The 15905-nt window shown below is 40.9% G+C and overlaps 3 protein-coding genes across 3 annotated transcripts in view; 2 read left to right on the top strand and 1 right to left on the bottom strand.

The window, feature by feature from the left end:
• LOC136447057 (mitochondrial potassium channel ATP-binding subunit-like) overlaps nt 1-14007 on the bottom strand; it is a 32542-nt gene extending 18535 nt beyond the window's left edge. Inside the window, exons 1-2 of the mRNA XM_066445737.1 lie at nt 13834-14007; nt 12861-13293 (exon numbers count right to left, since the gene is read on the bottom strand). Coding sequence (XP_066301834.1) covers nt 12861-13293; nt 13834-13919 — 519 coding nt within the window. The 5' untranslated portion in view covers nt 13920-14007. The remainder of the gene's footprint in view (nt 1-12860; nt 13294-13833) is intronic.
• On the top strand, nt 9440-11623 carry LOC136447050 (uncharacterized). Its single transcript, XM_066445729.1, has one exon. The coding sequence runs from the start codon at nt 9533-9535 to the stop codon at nt 11009-11011; it is 1479 nt and encodes a 492-aa protein (XP_066301826.1). The 5' UTR covers nt 9440-9532; the 3' UTR covers nt 11012-11623.
• Nucleotides 14008-14059: 52 nt separating the features above from the next.
• The window catches only part of LOC136447046 (autophagy-related protein 9A-like), a 42030-nt gene continuing 40184 nt past the window's right edge, over nt 14060-15905 (top strand). The window contains exon 1 of the mRNA XM_066445723.1: nt 14060-14272. The gene's annotated coding sequence lies outside the window, so the exon portion shown is untranslated. The remainder of the gene's footprint in view (nt 14273-15905) is intronic.

The raw sequence follows: 15905 nt of genomic DNA, 5'->3' as shown, positions 1-15905 counted from the left end.
GCCGAACTTTCCACAGGCCGTTGCCACCTGTCAGTCAGCACGTCAGGAGGTGCTGAGCTGCACGCTGTGACGGAAGTTTTGTCTCTCCTTTTTTCGGGCGCGAGTCCGTTACTACGGCGATTTTCGGGCACAAGCTCAAAGGGAAATGCTCAATGATATATCTATGAAGTCACTGCGAAATATCTATTCATTGAAATTCGCACAATAAAATATTAAAAGGCATTAACGCCGAACTTTCCACATACCGTCGTCACGTGCCAGTCAGCGTCAAGACGTGCTGAGCTGCACGCTGTGACGGAAGTTTTGTGGATTGATAGTGAGCCAGAATCGGTGAACTGGTCAAGTGCAGCATGGACTTTGCTGTTACAATTGCGTGACTTTAAAGTAATTGTTGAAAATTGTCGATGTAGCCACAGCACAATTCGATAAAATACAGGTAAGTAATTGTACAGCATATCGCACGCCTGTTCTCGATCGCCCCCCTGTGCTGTGCTGTGCGCAGTGACCCAAGAAGATTCTTTCAGGTATTTTGCTTCTATTTCTAGTTTAAAAAAATATTCCTTGTTATTTCCCTTTCAACTTTCATTAGCGATTATGAAATGGTTGAAACTTTCTTTTCTTTTTGCGAGCAATTGTTTCTTTCAAGTAGTATAAGGAAAGTTTCAAGTTTTTAACGTCTTCGTCATTTGTTATATTCCGCCATTCCGCCGTTATCATGTACTGGTCCACACACTTTGACGGTTACACTGGAAACTCACCGTAGCACGTTTCATAGATAATGTTTTTGAATGCTAAGTCGTCATCTGATAAGCGATTATAAAACTTTGCTTTCTTGTTGCGAGTTATTTTGTTGCTATAAGGAACTTGTCAAGTTTTAGAAATTTTTTTGTCGTTTGTCATACATATTCTGCCGTTATCGTGTGCTGAACCACACGCTTTGACGGGAAACTCACCGCAAGACGCTACAATGATATTTTTGAATGGTAAGTTTAGTCCTTTGATAAGCGATTGTAGAATGCGATAAAACTTTGCTTTCTTGTTGCGACTTATTTTGTTGCTTAAGGAAGCTGTCGTTTGTCGTATTCTCCCGTCATCATGTGCTGATCCACACGCTTTGACGGGTTATGCGGAAACTCACCGCAGGACGTTACAAGACCCCCTTACAATATTGATATTTTTAATGGTAAATCGTCTTTTGTTAAGTGATTATAAACTAACAGAAAGTTTGTTTTCTTGTTGCAAGTTATTTGTTGCAATTTGGAAATTGTGAAGTTTTTTTTAATAGTATAAGTCGTTTGTCATATTCTGCCGTCATCATGTGCTGATCCGCACGCTATGACGGTTATACGGAACCTCACCACGGCACGTTGCAATGATGGTATTTTTGAATGGTAAGTTTCGTCCGGCTTGGATTTATGTGTGGTTGTAAAATGATAGAAAATTTGTTTTCCTGTTGCGAGTTGTTTTGTTGCTATGATTGCTAAGGAAATTTTCAAGTTTTTTTTCGAGTATTTGTCGTCTGTGATATTCTGCCGTCATCATGTGCTCATCCACACGTTATGACGGGTTGCATGGAAACTCACCACATGCAGCACTTCCCAATACACACTAGGCTCAACACGCACACATGCAATGTTTAAAATGATTTATCACCGAGCATGGGACCGCAACCTACGGGCTCTGATAACGCTTAGGACCGACATTTAGTTGTGTATGGCAGCCCAGACATAGGAACCCCGAAACAAATGAAACGGGAGGTTTGGCCGCAAGTGTCTTTCGTCTACCTCAAGAAGGTGGTCTTCAAACAAAACAAAAAAACGTTTCGAAGACAGTCGGTTTTGAGCGTTCACGATCCGAAGATTGAATCGTTCCGAGACATTCTGAACCAATTCAATGATTGAACCGTTTCGATTATTTCCCGTAACCGGGTTAGCCTTGTTTGATCCGTTGCCATGTTTGTTTTGTTTGGCGGGGTCTGGGTAATAAGCGGGCACCACCAGTCCAAAGTTGATTTGGTTTAATCTTCGACTTCAGCAAGTCGACTGATTTCTTAGTTCTCAGTGCTTTGTAGTATTTTAGTATTTTATGTCAAACCGCAGAAACCTGTGACGTTTACTGGTCTCTTCATTTTCCACTGCCTTCAAAAAAGAAGTCAAACCCAACCACAACCATAGTCAACCTTAGTTAACTTAGAACTTTCACAGTAGACTAGATAACTATTTCTGATTTCCATGTGCTTGTTTGTCTGCAATTAGCCTTCGGGCATGAACTTGCAATAAAGTTATTATCATTAACTGCACCCAAGGACATCTCTATATACTAGTATAATGCCCCTGCATCATAGCATAGATCTACTGTACTGAAGTATTTCGGTAGATTTCAACCGGTTCAACTGGACCTAAACAAACGTTGTCCCGGCACAATTGTTTCACCATAGGTGCACTGATTGCCCGCCATTGTTCTACCGGCTTTTGGAAATAGGTGTATACAAGAACCATCAACAAAACGTAGAGCTGAAAAATAGAAAGGCAGCTAACGTTGTGAGAGAATAATGTAGTTTCATAAGATTGTTTCAAGTGACTGTCTTTCTAATGAGCTCACTCACACACTTGCCTCAGCTCACAACAAAGCCTGCTAGTTTATTTGGGAGTTTCTTTTGCTGAACGTCGATTAGGCCATGTTGTCTGTACGAGTCCATGCCATAACCTTACACGTGAAATCAGTCAGAGCACCCCGCATTATTTCCCCTGTAGAAAACGGAAAAAAAGTTTAGTCATTTCAAGGGATTCTCTCATCTCCTACCCCTTTTAGAAATGAAACCCGCCATTTTTCATCAGTGAAAAATATCATGAATAAACGTAACAAATGGTATGCTTTCCGTGAATGAGACTGTGAGAAGGAACTCAAGTATGTTTAGCCGATAAATTCCTTGGAATTTTACAGGCTCATGCCTTAGCACGTACCCTGTGACAAGGACCAAAATAAAAAGTCTATATTATGACGTAACCCATTTATTCACCTGGTAAGCTAAAATGTCACAACGTCTTTCACCCTGTCTGCAACTTGTGTTTTATTGCGGGGCAGGATTAAGAAGAGCTGTTCTAGAGCATATGACGAGATTGTCTCATTGGGTGCTACTTGGTGCAAGTGTTTCCAGCAGCAGACACTATCGCCGTCCGGCAATTCATGATCTCATAACTGTTACGCTATATCAAGATGTAGTCTAGCCCTCATTGTATTGTATTATTATTCTATACTTCTACTTTGTATTATGTTTACGGATTCTTGCCATACTTTGTACCATGTACAATTGTCGTGCAATAAAGTTCTTTTTGTAAAATTGGACCGTCTCAGCGTGTCACTGGGCACCACGTAACGGTGTCATGGCGTGCAGGTGAACTCGTGGCGACGGAGATTTGTTGATGAAAAACAGGGCAGCTTACGTCGTCGTTACGTCGTGGACTATAATATGAAGTGGAGGAAAAGATGGATACTAAAAAAAGCATTTTATTCCATCTCTAAATAAGATTGTTGTGTTCGTTATCTGAGGGATACAATTGCCATCGATCGTTGAACCCTTTCTTTGTAAACCGTCACCGCGTACGTGTGGACACAGAGCGACGGGGACACCGTTACGCCACACGACCCCACAGCCTAGCTGGTTATTGCCATGGCTTACAAACTAGAATTGCCCAATTGCCTTGTGTAGCAATATTTTAAGATTCAATCGACAGTTTTCATCTCTATAAGTCTCACAATTGTAAAAGCCAGTGCTACTCTTTACCTGTTCACCATCAGTCCACAATTTCCGTCACAGCGAGCAGCTCAGCACGTCTTGACGTGCTGATCTGGCACGTGACGACGGTATGTGGAAAGTTCGGCGTTAATGCCTTTTAATATTTTATTGTGCGAAATATCTATTCATAGATATATCATTGAGCATTTCCATTCGAGCTTGTGCCCGAAAATCGCCATAGTAACGGACTCACGCCAAAAAAAGGAGAGACAAAACTTCCGTCACAGCGTGCAGCTCAGCACATCCTGACGTGCTGACTGGCAGGTGACGACGGTATATGCGGAAAGTTCGGCGGTTAATGCCTTTTAATATCTTATTGTGCGAATTTCTATGAATAGATATTTCGCAGTGACTGGGAAATATCTATTCATAGATATATCATTATAACGGACTCACGCCATAGTAACGGACTCACGCCAAAAAAAGAGAGACAAAACTTCCGTCACAGCGTGCAGCTCTGCACGTCTTGACGTGCTGATCTGGCACGTGACGACGGTATGTGGAAAGTTCGGCGTTAATGCCTTTTAATATTTTATTGTGCGAAATATCTATTCATAGATATATCATTGAGCATTTCCATTCGAGCTTGTGCCCGAAAATCGCCATAGTAACGGACTCACGCCAAAAAAAGGAGAGACAAAACTTCCGTCACAGCGTGCAGCTCAGCACATCCTGACGTGCTGACTGGCAGGTGACGACGGTATATGCGGAAAGTTCGGCGGTTAATGCCTTTTAATATCTTATCGCAGTGACTGCGAAATATCTATTCATGGATATATCATTGAGCGTTTCCCTTTGAGCTTGTGCCCAAAAATCGCCGTAGTAAAAGGAGAGACAAAACTTCCGTCACAGCGTGCAGCTCAGCACGTCCTGACGTGCTGACTGACAGGTGGCAACGGCCTGTGGAAAGTTCGGCATGATGCCTTTTAATATTTTATTGTGCGAAAACACACAATTTAGAAACATCCTGCTGAGCGTATAAACATTTGCCTTCAAGCTTGTGTCCAAAAATCTCCGTGGTAACGGCCTCACGCATAAAAGAGAGACCGATCACGGCATACGTATTCATACAAATCACGCCGAATCGGCGTGATGTTTGTGTCGCAATAAGTGGCTACTTTCCGTCTAAGCGGCTGATCGCACATGTGTCATGGCGGACTTTCCGTGCATCGAGATCGGCGTTTCCTGTAGGTTTTACGCAGGTTTACTGGCAGCTCCAGCCAAATGGATCATAAGTATTACATCTGAAGATAATAAAAAGCGGAACAGTTGATAGTTTGGTGTTTTTATTTCATTTCAGAACGGGTTTTAGTTGAACTATCTCCCGAGATCGGTGCTCGCACGTTCTCACAGGCGCTCCGTACGAACTTCGCAAATTCCGTATTTTCCCCCACTCTGTCCTTCATAGAAATCAAAAGATCGTAAAATATAATTGTTCAGCTATTTTCTGACCGAGTATTGTCAACTGTTTGCGTCTTATATCAATGTGGAGACCGTAGAAAACAGCCGTTCTGGGTGCCCCATATGGCACCCTGGGACGGCCGTCAAAGCGTGTTCCTGTGCACATTTTGACGCCGTCGACTGTGTGCTGTGTGGCACGCTTACATACCTGGATTGCAACATTGGCAACTTGTATATGCTGGTAATCTGTGTCATGGTCTTTGGACTTTTAAGGAATGAGAGAATCATATAGAATTTCAAAGTATGCGATATGTACAATGTATTATCATGATGATTGTATTCAATGTGTAATCATAAAAATTTTGATCACAACAACCTTCACAATAATAATTTCAAATTACCGGTAATACAATAAAGACTATCATACAATTATAATACCAAAATAGTAATAAGTAACTGTTTTTTTTTAACTAGACACTTTTGTTGAGAACATTTAGTCTTTTTTAGTTAATTACATGTACATTAATTTGCAATGATTATACAGGTTTATTCGTAAAGAATATTTTCTATAATAACTTCTGACAGTATTTTTGAAAAAATTTTACAGTTTGGTTAATTCTTGGTGAGTTTGGCAAAAATGTATCATAATAAATTGATGATAATTTTCAAAATCCAAATCAAATTTAAATGTAGCTCTATCTTAAACATCATGGCTCATTTTGGCAATTTTGCATTGATGGACCACAATTGTGACAATTTAGGCCAGAAAAGTGTGACATTTGGAGTAGAAAGTTAGACATTTGCCTCAGCCCAGAAAATGTCTCAGTTTGAATTGCCCCATCGGCTGGCCATGGGTTAAAGGACACGGTTTGCACACGTGCAGGCAAGTAAGTAAACACCAGTGTGGTGGGCGGGATAAGATGCACATCTATAGGAAATGCAGGTGGTGTCCATTTACTCTGCAGGACTGGTGGGGCAACTCAAACTAAAACATTTTCTAGGCAGAGGCAAATGTCTCACTTATAATCTGCTCCAAATACATCATTTTTCTGGCCACATGTCACAGATGTGGTCCATAATTGCAAAATGTCACAAAAAAAGGAAAAATCCAAACAGCAACATTTTCAAATGTTGCAGATCTCTAACCTAGTTGATATAAAATGTCTCACTTTTGGCCAAATCTCTCATTTTCGTGTTCGTATATAGTGATACTGGTTTATAGCATGTTCGTAGTGATACTGATTTATAGCGAAAGAATCTAAAAAAGCAAAAACAGTGTTTTCCATGACTTTTGACAAATAAGAATGAGCAAAATGGAATGACTCCAATTTGTATTAATCTAATAGTATGATTGACATGATCAAAAGAATTTGAGTAAATAATAAATTGAAAATAACACATATCTGAGTCCACAAACTCATTGCAGTGCTGCGCCTGCATACAGTGTTGCTGCCCTGCGACTCCAAGTTTGGTAACAGAACCAAGTAGTTGTACCAGGAGCTCACATAGGAACCATCAACTTCATCATTTTAAAAGGATTGTCAAAAAGGCAAGTATACCCTGGACATGCTTATAGCGCTCCTTTTTTAAGTTCTCTGTGCGAAATCAATTAACAATCTACATTGTACATACACTGTAAATTCAGAAATGTTCGCGGTGGTTTTATGTTCGCGGTTTTTGCAGTGAACTCTTCAGCGCAACCTTAAAAACAACTTGACTTTTAGCCCACCTATATAGCTATGACTGTAGCGCTATTTCTTTACAAATGTGGACTTCAAACCACCGCAAACACTTAATGTTCTCCCTACCGTGAAATAAAAACCAGACGAACTTAAAGAGGGTCTGCATGGGGGGGGTCCTGGCAACGCTTAATGGTAAATTCAGGCCAGCCGATAACGTTTAACGGTAAATTCAGGCCGGTCGATAACGCTTAACGGTAAATTCAGCATTTTTAGAACATGAGATACCCCTGAAGACGACGGTTTTTTGCCACTAGTCGTCCTTATCTTGTGGCAAGAGACCTATTACGCTATGCCATTCTCGCATGCCTGCTCCGAACCCTTTAAATTCGGCGGCGACAGGAAATTTCGTGATCACGATGACGAGCGCCGAAGGCGCGACGAAAATTTTGAAATCTTGACCCTCTGAAATGCTATTTCCTGCATTCTGAGGGGGGGATTTTGCTGAAGGGTAAGCTAAGTTTTATGACATCTCTATTTGAAAAAAAAAAAAATACAGAAGAGTTTCAGGTTGATTTTTGAGAGGCGTCACGCCCTCCAGACCTCGCCGGAGCTAGCTGCAACATGCTCCCGGGGAGAATTCTTGACACCCTGAAACGCTATTCCTTGCATTTCGACCAGGGCAAATATTACTGGTAATGATATCTCTGTTTGTGAAAAAATACAGATGAGTTTCAGCTTTGAGTTTTGGGGGTCGACGCCCTCCTGACAATATTTTTCGACGGAGCTCCGGCATGCACCCGGGGAAAATCTTAAAATCCTGAACCGCGAAATGCTTAATTTCCTGAATTTTGAGGCGAAAACTTTGCTAGTAGAGTGAAAAATAGAAGTGTTTCAGCTTGAAATTTTAAGCCCTACCGACATATTTTCGCAGGGGCCGTGTGCTTCCTGGAGAAAATTTTGAAATCTTGACCCACTGAAATACGTTTTCCTGCGTAACGAGGAATTACTTGATAACGCTTAACGTTGAATTCAGGATGACAAATAACGCCTAACGAGGAATTAAAACGACCATAACGCTTCACGAGTAATATACCGATAACGCTTAACGGTAAATTCAGGGCGGCCGGTAACGATTAACGGTGAATTAAAATCGCTCGTAACGCTTCACGAAAAAGGGCATGCAGACCCTCCTTAAAGGCATTTAATTTGAGCTACTGGTTATTTAGCTCCTCAACTTACTATGACTAGTATGAGCCAACCCAACAGAGGTACCTAGCGAGCTGCCATCAAGTGTTTGGATGATCTGACTGTAATTATCTGTGTGTCAGTTACAGTCTTCTGCATTATTATGTTGGTCCTTAAAAAACTTTTTGTTATTACCTGAGTTTCGAGTACATGTACATGTACAATGTCATGTACCTCAGTCTGTGCAGTTACATTGTACATGACTTGTATGTGCTTGAAGAAGCAAAATCAAAGTACAGTACATGCACATGCATTATTGATCACGATTCTACATGTACATGTATCACCAGAATTGTCTAATGCATGTATTTGCCAATTGGTATTCTATCCAATTTGTATCATTCCAACTTGTTCTTTCCAGGTGGCAGTGCAACATGGCTAGAAAGCTGCAAGACATGCTAATATTCTCTTTCTCATCATCCTGACGGCACCAACCATGTCAGAAGCTCAGTACTGCAGCTGCTCATCATCATCAGACTGCAACTGTAATAATCGGGGCCTCACGTACATTCCTCAAAACCTTCGAACATCAATCAACGCCTTATCATTGAGAGATAATCAAATTACAGCATTAGATCAGTCAGATTTCTCAAGGTATAGGAGCTTAAGATCTCTATACTTGGGAAGGAATCAAATCTTTACAATAAATAATCAGGCATTTTACTACCAGACCAGCCTTAACTATTTAAATCTTGAGCAGAACCAGCTGACCAGCCTTCGAGCAGACATGTTTGTAAGGCTTGGTAACCTACAATATCTTTACCTGCAAAATAATGACATCAGTAGTATTGAGGCAGGCACCTTCAGTCCAACTCAACGGTTACTATATCTGTACCTATACGGAAACAACCTGACATCTATTCCAAATAGTGTCTTTGTCAATCTACCACAACTCCAATATTTGTACCTGTACACAAACTACATAACTAGCATTCAACCTGATGCATTTTCAAATTTGCCACAACTCCAGTCCCTACGACTGGATGACAACAACCTGCACACAATCAGCCCTGGTTCATTTAGTGGCCTGGGTAACCTACTGAAATTGCAGCTACAAAACAACTTTCTAACTGGCATTCCAACTGTAGAGTACCAGTTTCTAGAATTAACCGACCTATACCTAAACAACAACAGTATCACATACATTCCCGACCATGCGTTCTTCAACCAACCTAAACTCTCCATCCTACATCTCCATGAAAACAGAATTTCAAGTATCTCTGTAGCAGCTTTCACACGACTTCCTCGGCTCAACACACTCTATCTTAATGATAATGACCTTGAGAAGCTCCCTGACTATCTGTCTGTCGGGCTGTCCAACCTTCGTGACCTTAGGCTACATAACAATGCCATCTCTGACTTGTCCCTCAACACCTTCACAGGCATATCTAGTCTCTCTTACTTCTATATGTCTAACAATGGTCTTAAGTCTTTTCCCATAGCAGCTTTGTCAAAAATTCCATCTATTTCCAGGCTTTACATTCAAAACAACCACATGCAGATTCTTCCACTAACAGCTTATGACAAGCTTGCATCTATTTCAACTGTGGACACTGACAACAACCCCTGGCAGTGTGACTGTAGGATGGTTCCCTTCAGGGAAAAGATGAATGGGTCTCATTCGTTTGAAGATCAAATCACTTGTGAAGATCCTAGCAACTTCCTTGGTCAGAAACTCAAAGATATCAATCTTGAAGACCTGATCTGTGAGGAACCAAGAATTGTGAGATTTGAGAGGCTTGATGATAACACAGTGGTAGAGGGGGAGACTCTCCATTTGGTCTGCGAAGCTTCAGGAATCCCCACACCAGACATCACAGTCATTCTCCCATCTGGACTGAATGCTACAGATGAGTCAGGAGGGAGAGTGATTGTGGGAGTAAATGGTACCGTCACCATACCACATGTTACTACAGCAGATTCTGGACTGTACACGTGTTTTGTAGAAAGTTTTGTTGGCTCCACAAATGACACACTGTCTGTTACAGTAGCACCAGCATTATCAGTTTCTGCAATCATTATTGGCAGTGTTGTTGCCACTCTTTTCGTGATCTGTGTTTTAATTGGCATCAAAATCTTTTGGAAGAGACCACAAGCTCGGTCAGACCCAAACTCCGATCTTGTAGACCAATATTCTACAGGTCTCTCAGATGAAACAAATCTAGATCTTGAGGCAACTTCTTCACACACCAGGGACCAACTTCTACACACACCAGGGACCAATACTGGTCATTCCAACCAATTTAACAGAACAGATTCTCTACCCACTGATGACCAAACCAAACTCATCAGTTGCAGTCTCTCAAATGAAACAAGACCTAAGGCAACTTCTGATGATAGCCACACACCAGGGCCCAATACTGGTCATTCCAACCCATTTAACACAACAGATTCTCAACCCACTAGTACTGATGATGGCCAAACCCAAGTCAACAGTTGCGGCCTCTCAAATGAAACAAGTCCTAAGGCGACTTTTGATGACCACACACCAGGGTCCAATATTCAAGGTCATTCCAACACAACAGATTCTCCACCCACTGATGACGGAACTGAAACGACTTTCGAACCATCAAATGAAACGGTTCTTGAATCAACTGGTGATGACAATCACACATCACGTGACAGTAGTGGTTTCTCTTATCACAGTTTCATCCAGCCAGTCTCTGAACCATCTAGTAAAGATATCTACACATCAGATGCCAGTACAGGTCCATTTAACTCAAACTCCACAGTTCTTGTACCCATGACCAATGCCGGTAGTGAAAAAAAGATTGCAAAAGTCAGCCCTTTCAATTATCCAACAACTGGTAATGGTGGCAATGGTGATGATGAGCAAGAAAGTCACGATAATGAAGAAAGGGATGGTTCAAGAGAAACTGACGCTTGATGTCAATCACAATTCATCATTGTCATTACACTATAGAGACTTGGAGCCTTAAAAAATTTAACCTCCAATACACATTGTCATAGTATTACATATTATCTACATGTACATGTATCAGCTCAATGTGTACCACCTGTGTCAAATATCATCATATGATATCATACATAATGCTTTCTTCATACTTACTGTAACCCTGAATACTAGTAGTTATTCTCTCTATCACTTCCTTTATCCTTATCATGCATTTGTATGTACATATCAACTTATAACATAACAAGGAACTCAGCTTATGAAACATATTTTTCAAAGTTATAAGTCAGAGAACAAAGTAGAATATTTGTGATAGAATTGGCTATTTTGCATCTGTTTGGCCATATTTCATTTTCGCCTGAAAGACAATTAACTACTGAGTAGCAAAATATAACTCATAATTATATGTGACTTCAGATTATGACCTTGACTACTTGTGTTGCCATTTAATCACCACTGATGGTGTTATCATTATATTGTCATCACTACATTGTAAACTTAGAACTTAGACTGAATTTTGTGGAACAAGTACATGAACTTACGATAAGTCATGCACTACACATTCCTAAAAATGGCATTGCTTGGCTGTAATATAATAAATACAAAATTAATGTTGTTAATTTTAAAATACAAATTTACTGTAAAAAGTTTTTTTGGAAGATGTACAAATTGTAAATTTGATTGACTGATGTGTACATTAAATTTTGTACCTGCTGTATCAATAAACTTTAAAGTAATGGTCATTTAATTTACACGTACATAGTGAATCACAAAATTATGAGAAAAGATGCTGTTTAGAAGCAATAAAAAGTAGTTTTGCTAACAACAATAACAGCCATAGTGTCATTTCTAAAGATCTAGCAGTTATGCATATAAGAAAAATCTGTAATGGGAAAAAGTCTGAATACTCTCCAAGCGTATCACGGATGGTCCGGCAGGTAGAAAACTGGGTTAGATATAAGAATGTTACATTCTTCCATTCCAACCTCTGCCTGCTGGAGAGTAGGTAAAGAAATGGTTTGAATATGTACAATCATAAAAATAAGACTTTAGTACATTTAGTAACTTTTTCAGTTACATTTGTACACATATCTTTTAAGCAAAACAGAGAAACAAGACACCAGTATTTTCTTTCAAAAGGAGTTGCTAGGTAATAAAACTTAAATCAGTAGTTAATACAAATGTATGTATGATGTTATCTTTACGCAGCTGCAAAGGCCTGACCTTACAAATTTCGAAAAGAAAAAAAAAAAGGAAAAGAAACCATCGTAGTGAAAAACCATGCATAACCTTCTGACTCACTGAATTCTATAACCAACAAATTACAAGTAATTAAAATAATTGTATTCAGCAGAATCAGCAGGTCCCTGATGACCAACCATAGCCTGGATACCAGACCATTTGCATGATACGAGGCGATAACCCCTTTTGGCCGGGGAAGGCCTAGTAGGGGATAAGAGTTGGCACCTGGGCGCTCTTGGCAGCCGATCTCTAGTCTAATTTCTATCACGCTTTCGCGAGAGGTAATTAGGGGCCCGTGTGCCATCTTTGGCAGCGGCGCAAGTTGCTTCTCCATCCGAAGGATTAGCGAGTGGAGCGCCGTGGTCTGGCATCCAGGCTAGACCAACCGGCTTCAGGGCTGTGTGAAAAAAACAGGGCCCCTATGGAACAGCCTTTTTCGTACCTGGCACAGTATCATACAGGGCCTTCTTTTTACCACTCACGGCTGGGCCCTGGTGGGCTAGGGTTCTGGCATCACCCAATTGCAAGGTAATACCAATTCTGGCATCACCCAGGTGTAATACCACACATGAATACGTACCACAATAGCAGCCAGCAGCTCCCAGATCTCAGGCCGTAGAAACTGCCAGATGAGCCACCAGTCCAGCTCCTGTTCCCCCCCCACATCCTGGTCCCTCAGCAGATCTTCCGCCAAAATCTCCTCCTCCTGACAGTGTGTTTTCTTCACCCCAACTCCAGCCAACCCACAACATAACACACTACCTGCAACTATTCTTGTAGGATGGCAAGCTAGCAGTACTGCTATATGGAAACCTCTTTTGCAATACTTTTGCGAAGTGCCAGAGAAAAATGCTCGACTGATGGCGCAAGTTTGAGATACTGTTTTACGTATGTGTTGCAGGAAGGTTAGTTTGTGTTTGGGAAGGCTGCTAAATCTTCTAGCTGATTGGAGAAGACCGTTGGACAACTGATGTTGGGAGGAAGTGTTGTAGGGTTTGAAAGTCTGTGATACTCTGAAAGTAGAACAAATTCAATGCAAATCAGTAATCTAATGACAGTGTCAGTTACATGTAAGTCTCATAACTGACAATTCAATTGCTGGTCAGACTGTGTTACTTTATGTTGTGTCAATCATAATAAAATGTAGTTCCTCACCACAAGATGATGATCATAAGTATATACAGTCATATAGATAATACTAATTGTTTGGCAACAAATTTGGGTTACTTCTGTCATCCTAGAAAATGAAGGAATTAAATTGGGTAATTAATTGAATTATATCGAATGTTTTATTTGTGGGGAAAGGCCAGTGCGTCTCTCTGAATCCGAGAGCTTGAAATTAACATTATGATTTTTCCTTTTCACATCTGCTTGGAGATTACAGAAAACAGAGCAGAGAGAGAGAATCAAAAACAATACATCATCCCCTTATGATTAATAAAATATATTCAGACACACCCACCCCCAGTCCTCCTTGAACTGTCCCTAACAAAACTTCTCACGCCCCCTCACACCTCATACATTGTACACTCCCCAAATGTTATAAGACTCACCTTCCAAACGTTTGTGCCCGCCAAACTCTGCTTATATTCGGCCTAAAAACGCTTTCTACTCGTCCTACAACCCAAGCCGACAACATTTTCCAAATCTTATCTCCAAATTTTCCGATCTTTCGCAGGTTATTTCAATTTTTAGCCCAAAAAGAACCGTGTGATTGTTTCCCACGCTTGTATAAACCGGCAGGTCAGAGGTTAGGTCAGAGGTTAGAGGTGAAAAGGTCATCCCTAGTGACGCAATAGACTGTTTTGATCAGCGCTCAGGGCGGGCCGAAAAAAACGATTTTGTGTTGTTGTCCTTGGATTTTCTGCAAAAATTGGCCCGTCGACAACATAACTGACGATGTGACAACTCAGATACGGAGTCAAGAGAGCAACTGTAGGGAGGGAAATGCACAGGAGGTTTTAATTTCTTCGTGAAAGGAATAATTTGAAGGTTTGTGTTTACTGTTTTGTAGTGTAGTTGGGAGGGGGATAACTTCATTAGAATTTTCGATGATTCATAAGCTTTGAACACGTTGCCGAAGACGGCACAGGATGTGATCATTGTCAATCTCATTGTCAATCATTCTTTGAAAGCACAGGTTAAGGTTGTTATTTAAAAGAAAATCAGATTTCTCGCATATTTTATGAATTCATGAACAAATTCTTTTGTTCGTTCTGTGCAAGTCATAAGCTTAAAGATGCGTCAGCTGGCAGCAAAAATTAATTACAGGTTTGCGATAGCAAAACCTGTTCTGTTTTTGCTTCCAAGGATGGGGGCCGCCATGTTGGATGTGACCATTTTATTACGAGGGGTGTTTTTTGGTCGCTAATGTTGGGTGTGACCATTTTGACGGAGGGGTGTTTTTCTTGCTAGTTTTCTTTTTTTGACTTCTTGCTAATGTTTTTCTGGTTTTGGGTTGGGTGTGACCATTTTTACTGGAGGGATGTTTTTCTTTGCTAATGTGTGGGTGTGATAGATGGAAGTTATTAATGTGTTGGTGTTGTGACTTTGCCGTTGGTACAAATGGACACAAGGCCCACTGTACTAAAGGACGAGCAAGGTCCACTGAGCATCATGTTGTTGTGGTCTTGTCGAAAAGTAAGGGACGACAAGATCCCCAACGATAGAGGGTTGATATAGATGTGTTATTTAATGTGATGTTGGATTAGAAAGTGTTGGAGTCAATAATATTGGGGGTGGTTTTTGTCGCTAATGTTGGTTCCCTATATATATTACCTAGTTTCGGGTTAGGTGTGACCATTTTGACCGGAGGGGTGTTTTTTGCCACTCATTGTAGGTGTAAGAGATGAATGTTTTTAGTGTGGTGGTGTTGTGACCTTGCCGTTGGCACAAATGGACACAAGGCCCACTGTACTAAAGGACGAGCAAGGTCCACTGAGCATCATGTTGTTGTGGTCTCGTCGAAAAGTAAGGGACGACAAGATCCCCAACGATAGAGGGTTAATATAGATTTGTTATTTAATGTGATGTTGGATTAGAAAGTGTTGGAATCGATAATGTTGGGGATGGTTTTTGTCGCTAATGTTGGTTCCCTATATATTTCCTAGTTTCGGGTTAGGTGTGACCATTTTGATTGGAGGGGTTGTTTTTTGCCACTCATTTTAGGTGTAAGAGATGAATTTTTTAGTGTGGTGGTGTTGTGACCTTGCCGTTGGCACAAATGGACACAAGGCCCACTGTACTAAAGGACGAGCAAGGTCCACTGAGCATCATGTTGTTGTGGTCTCGTCGAAAAGTAAGGGACGACAAGATCCCCAACGATAGAGGGTTAATATAGATGTGTTATATAATGTGATGTTGGATTAGAAAGTGTTGGAATCGATAATATTGGGGGTGGTTTTTGTCGCTAACGTTGGTTCCCTATATTTTTCCTAGTTTTGGGTTAGGTGTGACCATTTTGACCGGAGGGGTGTTTTTTGCCACTCATTGTAGGTGTAAGAGATGAATGTTATTAGTGTGGTGGTGTTGTGACCTTGCCGTTGGCACAAATGGACACAAGGCCCACTGTACTAAAGGACGAGCAAGGTCCACTGAGCATCATGTTGTTGTGGTCTCGTCGAAA

Source organism: Branchiostoma lanceolatum, chromosome 13 (assembly GCF_035083965.1).
Source record: "Branchiostoma lanceolatum isolate klBraLanc5 chromosome 13, klBraLanc5.hap2, whole genome shotgun sequence".
In the NCBI taxonomy this organism is placed as follows: Eukaryota; Metazoa; Chordata; class Leptocardii; order Amphioxiformes; family Branchiostomatidae; genus Branchiostoma; species Branchiostoma lanceolatum.
The sequence above is the reverse complement of the archived record's forward strand: the minus strand, read 5'-3'. Positions and strand labels throughout refer to the sequence as shown.